Here is an 8215-nt window from a genome sequence, read left to right as displayed (position 1 = left end):
GCGCGAAAGCACATTGCGTCGTACAACATGCGCATCATCCATGAGCGCAGTGTGAAGCCATTAGCGTATCGATAGTACACCATCCAGACCACCATAACCAAGTTTTGTGGCACGGTTGATCGACTGGAGGCAAGGTGGCCATTGTGCACGACAGCCGTAGGGATTGTGAGGTTTGCTTTATCTTGCTCAAGTTGTTGACTGGTTCGTTCGTTCACTTAATGTTTGTCTACACATTGTGTAGTCTGAAGGCGCTGCCGTGATGTACCACATGACAGAGGCATGAGCATTTACACACATACACTGTTGGATGAATCTCAAAGGGCACTATGTGTGGGACAACATGACTCGTTCATGAAAAACTTATTAAACATCCGGTTAAATCTCATTTAATTTGAACCATTGTTGTAGCAAACTTATTTGTGTGCTATGTACGAATGATTTGTGTAATTTTCTATGCGAACTTTAATAAATTCTGTCATGTTTGATGAATTTCGTTCGGTTAGTTGAAATGTGGTTTGAAATATGTGCGGATACCATTGGATGGTGGCCTCCCGCATCCTTGTCCGCGGACTAGCCCCCCGGTCCACGGACGAATGCGGTATCCGGTTTGTGGGTCAGTGTTGGAGGTGCCCTTACATTCATGCATCTAATTCAGATCGTTTCTCTTTTTTCGAGCATCAACAACTTTATTCCTCATATAATAGAGATATCATTTACAACTTGAGAAAGAATAAAATCGGGTGTAGTAGGAGCATCTACAGTCGGGCGCCCCAAACCCGCCTCAAACGCCCGGGCGGACGGCTCGGTCACTGGCGTGTCACAAAAATCCGACCCAGACGAGCGCCTCAAACGGGGCTCAAACGTCCGGGCTGACCGGCACTCTTCATATCTAGCGCAAATATGGGGTGGATATGGGGCGCCCGGATGCATCCGCGACGTCAGACTGACGATGGGGTCCCACACAAAATTGCCCGAAAACCCGGTGGTTCCACAAACGTCTCCTCCGGTGGCGTGTGTGAACACCGTGACGCCGCTCCGGCTCGCCGCCCGAGGCCAAATCCGGCTATTTAAGCCGGTCGGCGTCCCCCAAGCCTAGCCACATACACCCCTCTCCCTTTCCGCGTTGCTAGCCCGAGCCCATCCACTTCTCTCCCGCACCGCCACTCTTCTCACGCCCTCCGGCTTCGCCATGGTTCGGCAGAAGATAACCATGTATGCTATGCTCATGCCAGAGCACCGGTTCCAGATTGAGTAGGAGATCCGGGCGAGGCGCGCTGCGTGCGTCGCCCACAACACTAATGGCCTGCCTCCGGACTCGCCAGAGTCGGAGGAGGAGAAGCAGGCAAAGCAGGAGGAGGAAGAAGAGCAATAGCCGGCTGCGATGGAGATGGTGGTCCGAAGGAGGTAGAAGCGAAGATGTAGGCGGAGGCTGGCGTGAAGAAACTGGAGGAGCTGCAGGAGGTGGAATTCCGGCTGGCGCCCATGTACCCGGAGCCGGGCACGGATATAGTAGACATCTCCGATGAGGATTAGGGTAGATGATCAACGTAGTACATGGACTTTATCCTTTCCATGTTTTTGCATGGATCTAAAGTTTGTACTATAAGGTATCCAGATGTAGAGGAGCAAATTTGAGGTGTGACCGATCACTGTTTGCGGATGCAGCATTTGATAGGTTGGATTTGCTGTCCGCGGTTGTAGATGCTCTAGTCACCTAGAATTCAGACGAGCTAGACATAAAGGTGTGTTTGGCTAAACTATCTCTTCGGCCCCATGTTTAAATCCTGGCTCGGCACATACATGTCCTAGGATCCTAAGGTGGAACACACACGTACGCCGGGTTTAGAGCAGAGGTCGGTCATGAGGAAGAAATCTCGTCAAGATTCAGAGGTTACGATGTTGGCGCCGCCTCCTCGCAGGGCCGTTTTTCTTCCTCTCATCTCTCATGAACACATACTATGGAGAAACTCTACACAGACACACACACACAATCAAGAAGAAGACCGACTGTTACTTTGCACGAGAGGCCCTTCTCCTTGGTGGAACAAGAGACTACATTGTGTTTTTCCCAGCCCTTTTGGCTCTTCCTTTTCATTGCTCCAATACAACACTTATATACAAAGGACCCAGCCACCTATGTCATGCACTCACGCACACGCACCACTAACAGCATGCAGCGCTGCCCACTATTCCTCAATGGCCGCATACAACCCGGCCGAGTCCAGCTACCAACTCATGCATGTAAACTAACTCAGCCTATTCTCTTGACTAATACTTATCTTCACTACCATGCATCTCTAGTACTAACGTGACATGCAACACACCCATCACGGCACACTTGAACGTGCACAACACATGTCAAGATTAATCCTAACATTCTCCCCCTTAATCTTGACTTACCGTCGCCGGAGTTGCTGCCGCTCCTGTCATTGTCGTCGTCACGGCCGTGACCCAGCCCGCGGACCCGACCTGACGCACCGACGCCGGTCTCCGTCACGACCCGGTGACATACGCCGAGCTCCATCTCCGCCGGCGACACATGCCTGGCGTCCCTCCGCGCCTCGCACGTCCCGCGCGCAACCAACGCGCCCGATGAGCCCGACCGCACCAGTGCGTCCCGCACGTCCCGCGCGCATCCGATGCGCCCGACGAGCCCAACAGCACCAGACGCTCACCGCGTGCCGCCTCCGCGTCCGCCATGGCAGCCGCCACGCCGCGCCTACGTGTCACGCACCTTCCACGATTGTCGCCCCGAGCCATCGCGACCTCTGCGCCACCACGCAGGTCCTTCGCGACCTCCTCGTCTCCGCGACCGCCGTGCCCTTCGCGCGCACTCCCCACGTCCCCGCGCTCCCGCCGTGCACGTACGCGATCTGCGCAACCAGGTCCAGTGCCTCGACGCGGTCCATTCCTGCGGTCCAACGCGCCCGACGTGTCCAGTGCGCACCCATAACACGCACCGGTCGCGCCTGGCTCGCCGCCGCATCTTATTGCCCTGCACCGCCGCGGCCTCCATGCCGCCATGCAGTGCCTCCACGCCGCCACACCGTGTTGCACCGCTGCGCCACCACGCAGCGCCTCGGCGGCCTCCGCGGTCGCCGCACGTACGACGTCACCGCCCGCCGCCTCCGCCACGCGCTCGCCGCGCGCCGCAGCCGATGCCTCCATGTCGGCCGCGCATGCCCCGTCCGCCGCGGACGCCACCGCGCGCGCCACGGCCGCCCCTCGAACCTTGTGGCTCTGAATACCAAATGTTGGCGCCGCCTCCTCGCAGCGCCGTTCTTCTTCCTCTCATCTCTCATGAACACACACCATGGAGAAACTCTACACACACACACACAACCAAGAAGAAGACCGGCTGTTACTTTGCACGAGAGGCCCTTCTCCTTGGTGGAACAAGAGACTACATTGTGTTTTTCCCAGCCCTCTTGGCTCTTCCTTTTCATTGCTCCAATACAGCACTTATATACAAAGGACCCAGCCATCTATGTCATGCACTCACGCACACGCACCACTAACAGCATGCAGCGCTGCCCACTATTCCTCAACGGCCGCATACAACCCGGCCGAGTCCAGCTACCAACTCATGCATGCAAACTAACTCAGCCTATTCTCTTGACTAATACTTATCTTCACTACCATGCATCTCTAGTACTAACGTGACATGCAACACACCCATCACGGCACACTTGGACGTGCACAACACATGTCAAGATTAATCCTAACATACGACAGCATCTCATCAAGAATTTTGACACGCAGCTCGAGGACCAAAAGGCGTGCATTTTTGAATCAAAAGGGAAAGGGAATGATTCCTTTTAGACGCATGCCTTTTGATGCAGCGAGTGCCTGACCCCGGCCGTCTAAAAAGCTCACCCAGCCCAAGCCTGAAACCTGACCCGGCCGAGTGGGCTCAAACACTGCACGAACCATCGGCATCGGCATCGGCATCGGCATTGCCACGACACCACACGTCTCCTCGATCATTACAACTCAAACAGTTGATTAACCATGCATTGCATGCTTTCTTTCCCTCTGTTTTGCTTCCCTAGCTACGACGACGACGACGACGACCAGAAAGTGTGCAATGATTAAGCCATGATTTTTGCCCTCTCTTCTTCCTTTCTCCTCGATCGATCCCGGCCCTTTTCGGTAGGGTTTTGCATGCACAAAGAAAAGGCCTTTCTCTTTCAAAGAGGCCATAATTACGACTTAGAAAGTTGTCATGATGATGTTTGGATCGGAACTTAGAAAGCACACACGCCCGCTGGAAAAGCTTTGCTTCACGCGTCTACATGCTTGCCACATGAAAAGATGGAGACAACGACGACTAATTAAACTGATCAAAAGGAGGAGCAAAAAACTTTCCAAGCCATCGCTCCTTTTCTGCTGCTCGCTCATAGAGTCTCTAATAAAATTTGTAAAAGCACGTAGCCGGATGCATGCATGCAAAATTATTCATCAATCAAACAGAAGGAGAAGAAGAAGAAGAAGAAGAAGAAGAAGAAAAAAGGTGAAGACGACGACATTATGATTAATTTCATCGACCGACATGATCATCCCTAATCAGTAGCTAATGATGATGGATCGATCTATCTTCTGATCGATGCATGGTCTTACATTGGGCACAACACATGAAAACACTTGCGTACGTGCATGTCCCTCATCAATAATCTATCTAAACCGGCTGCTTATGAAAGCCTCCTCTCCTCCTCTTCCTAGGGTTTCGCCGGCTCCTGTCGCCGGGAAGGCGAAGGCCGGCATATTGTTGTAGATCATCATTGGCGCCATGCCTGTGTTCGATATGGCATTTGCGCCGTAATTCCGGCGGTCCAGGGTTTGCAGCTCCCTGATCTGTGACTTGAGGAAGCGGAGGTAGTTGGCGGCCTCGTCCAGCATGGAGGCCGTGTCCATCTTGGCGCCTCCCGGGACGAGCTTCTGCAGCACGCGCAGCCGCTCGCTGATGCGCTCCCGCCGCTGGCGCGCCGCCACCGTCTGCGGGTCGGACGAGATGCGCACGTTGCGCCTGCTTGGCCGCTCGCCGGTGTCTTCCTCCTCGGCGCCGAGGCTCAACGGCCGCATCGCCGCCGCGCGGTAGATCATCTCCTTCACCTGCGCCAGGGCCTCCGTGTCCGGTTCGTACTGGGGGACGTCGTCGCAGCCGTTGTTGACGGAGCTTCTGCCGTCAAAGCTGATGCTGGACGAGGTGCTGCTCAGCGACGGCTTGGTGCGCTTGGAGGACGGCGCAGCACCGCCGCCGCTGCTGAACGCAATCTGAATGCCGCGATCCCCGGTGTTGGTGGACGCGAGGAGGCTGCAGAGAGGGTTCTCCTGCGAGTGCCCGTCGGCGGCCGGGCATGGTGCATCGGCGGCCCTCCTCTTTCTACTTGACCGGCGTTGCCTTTTGGCACAACCGTTGGCTTCGTCCCACTGCCTCGTCATCCCTGCTATTACCGCCGATGCCGGCGCGTTATTGCCGGAGTCAAAGACCGCCGCATCGGCGACGCCGGCGCGGTCAACGGCGGCAGCCGCGCCTTTTGGGAAGGAAGGTGCCGCAGGTACAGTAGCCAACGTGACAGCTCGTGCTGCTGGTACGAGGTCGTAGTCGACAGGCATCCCCATCACGCCCTGATGGCGATGTTGATGCTGCTGTCGCTGCAGGACAACCCCGTCAACCTCAGCGTAGGCAGGCGTGACGGGTCCCGTTCCCGTAGCGCCGAATGCGAGGCTGGCCGCCTCGATGCCGCCGGCCATCGGCTTGCCACCTCCGCACGGCACCTGGATGCCCTGCAGCTCCATGATCGCGGCCGCGAGCGCCTCGTCCAGCACCAGCCTCTCCAGCACCGACATGCCGCTCCCGTCCACAACATTAACGACATCACCGGCCGCGCCACCGTCTCCACCGCCGCTGTTCCACGCGCTCTCGCTTAGGATCATGTCGTTGCAGAAGCCAGGATCCATCTTGCCACCTACTAATAAGAAATCGGATATGAGCTATATATCCAAGTACGTAGATAGCGAGGCTCTGATCTGTCTGAGGCCGATCCGATGAAGCGCATGCAACTACCGACCCAGCAACATGCATATGCACAGATGAGCGCATCGATCAAATGGCGCGTACCTTTAATTAATGGGACGCAAGTAAGCTGAGGAAGAGGGGAGCACTCTGCCGCTGGTGGTGGTGATGGTAGGCTGGCTCGTGTGTTGATATATTGGAGCAACAGAGGGAGCATTCGCGCATTAAACGCTAGCTCGCTGGAGGAGGAAGATGCTAATGGCGCAATAAGACAAGATGCCTGCAGTGTTGAAGCTACTTTTAGGGCCCTGCCTGCGCGCAGCGTGTGTGTGTGTGTGGTGTGCTCTCTCTAGCAAAAGGCTGCAGGCCGGAGGGGAAAGCAAGCAGGCTCTTATAAAGAGGCAGGCCAAAGAATAGATGGTTGCACCTATGGCTTATGGTGGTGTACTGTACTGTCTAGTACATACACTTGTATACTTTTTTTTTTTGCCAAACATACACTTGTATACTTGTTACTACTAGTACACACTACACAGCAGACTACCTCATCGATGGTCCTCACGCTTGACACACTGTGTGTGCAGTGCAACGATGCACACATCTAGCTATAGCCACAGCTAGCTACTGCCTATTATCACTCACTATGGTATGCCTATCATATTAATGCTCTTGATTGTGTGGGTTCTGAAATATATAAGCTTGCTAACATGCCTAGGGCTTTTAGTACTTACCGGATAGCAGGGTACTGCTCTCTTCTCATATGCCTTGGGCTGTGTAGGCAGGGGGTAGGGCTCAGTTATACAAGTACTACCAGTACATCAGTAATTTAAAATTTTATCTAGAGGTAAGTTGCCGGGTTTTAGAATTTGGGTCAGTCAGAAGGAAGCATGCCGGGGTGAGCGTAGCGAGGACCGAGGCGCCGGTAAGGCATCGGCCAGGAAGGAGTCATACCCGGCGACATGCAGGAGGAGGCGAGTCCAAAGGTTGACGGTATGGGGAGCGAGGGGGTATCTCAGTAAGAAATTTTGATGGTTCACCAGTTTAGAAGCATCGCCGGGGCTGGGGCTAGCGCGGCGGCAAGTGGTGGTGAGGGGAGGGCGGGGCGGCGAGGCTGGCGCGAAAGCGCTGCCGGCCGCAGGCAATAGAGGCAGGCGGTTAGGCAGGTGGTCCTGGCAAGTCTTGGGGAAGAAGATGAACAAAGAGATCGGGAGGCTGAAGAATACCAATCTTGACCACCGTTATTTTTTGCATCGGACCGTCTAGAACTAATAGACTAATTTAATTTATTTATTCCAGTCGGCCGACTCCTAGTCAGTACTCCTTTCGTCTCAAAAATAAGTGTTTTTACTTTGTATCAAGTATTAACTTTAGTACAAAGTTGTATTAAAATTGAGACACTTATTTTGAAACGGAGGGAGTATAGTACTTGTGTAAAGCATTCCAATCCTATTATCTAGGGTGAGAGATTTCTTTGGATTACTTCAATTGACATCTGAGGAGGGAGAAACTAAAATAAGTATTTCACTAATTACTTGCTAGCTGCATCTGGGTGCTATGGTTTGATTATGATCAAGTGTGAGAAAGAGATATAGGAGATCAGTGACTGGGCTGGCTTTGAGCTCATGAGCACCACTGCCCCTTGTCGTCTGCCCATAAACTACACGCAGGCATGTGTGCATATGTGTGCAGTGCATGCATTACTTGCTCCTGGCTTAGCCAGCCTAGAAGTGACCTTGTAGTAGTAACTGTCAGGAGAGCAAAAAGATTTTCACTTTTACTGGCAGCTTTAACTTTGGGGACTTTCATGCATACATGTATGCTAGCAGCAGCTAGTGTATGTGGAGCTCTATGTGGAGTGTATTGGTAGAGTAGTAAGGAGTACATACATGTAGCTAGCCAGCTATATCAAAGACCTCTGGCCTGTTAGCCTAAATCATGGCGTAGTCAAGATCTTTGACAAAGTTCTCGCCTCTCGGCTCACTGACGACTTGCCGCACCTGGTGGGCAATCATCAAAGCGCCTTAGTGCGTGGACGATCTCTGCATGACAATTTCATGCCCGTGCAAGGCACGGCATCTAGACTGCACGCTCTTAAGGATCCAACGGTTCTTATGAAGCTTGACATGAGCAAGGCCTTCGACTCTGTGCAATGGCCTTTTCTTCTGGAAGTATTGAGACAGATGGGCTTCGGACCAAGGT

The 8215-nt window shown here is 53.7% G+C and overlaps 1 protein-coding gene across 2 annotated transcripts; it reads right to left on the bottom strand.

The window, feature by feature from the left end:
* Window positions 1-4507: 4507 nt before the first annotated feature.
* LOC119276100 (transcription factor bHLH74-like) lies at window positions 4508-6398 on the bottom strand. Of its 2 annotated transcripts, none has more exons than XM_037557086.1 (2): window positions 6122-6398; window positions 4508-5972 (listed from the first exon to the last, which is right to left on the bottom strand). In XM_037557086.1, the coding sequence occupies exons 1-2, from the start codon at window positions 6231-6233 to the stop codon at window positions 4675-4677; spliced, it is 1410 nt and encodes a 469-aa protein (XP_037412983.1). In that variant the 5' UTR covers window positions 6234-6398; the 3' UTR covers window positions 4508-4674. The 2 variants fall into 2 exon arrangements, with proteins under 2 accessions (XP_037412983.1, XP_037412984.1); XM_037557087.1 differs by having other exon boundaries at window positions 4508-5969.
* Between the last annotated feature and the right edge of the window lie 1817 nt (window positions 6399-8215).

Source organism: Triticum dicoccoides, chromosome 3B, assembly GCF_002162155.2.
Source record: "Triticum dicoccoides isolate Atlit2015 ecotype Zavitan chromosome 3B, WEW_v2.0, whole genome shotgun sequence".
NCBI classification, from domain to species: domain Eukaryota; kingdom Viridiplantae; phylum Streptophyta; class Magnoliopsida; order Poales; family Poaceae; genus Triticum; species Triticum dicoccoides.
Note: the sequence above shows the minus strand (reverse complement) of the source record. Positions and strands in the feature narration are given on the sequence as shown.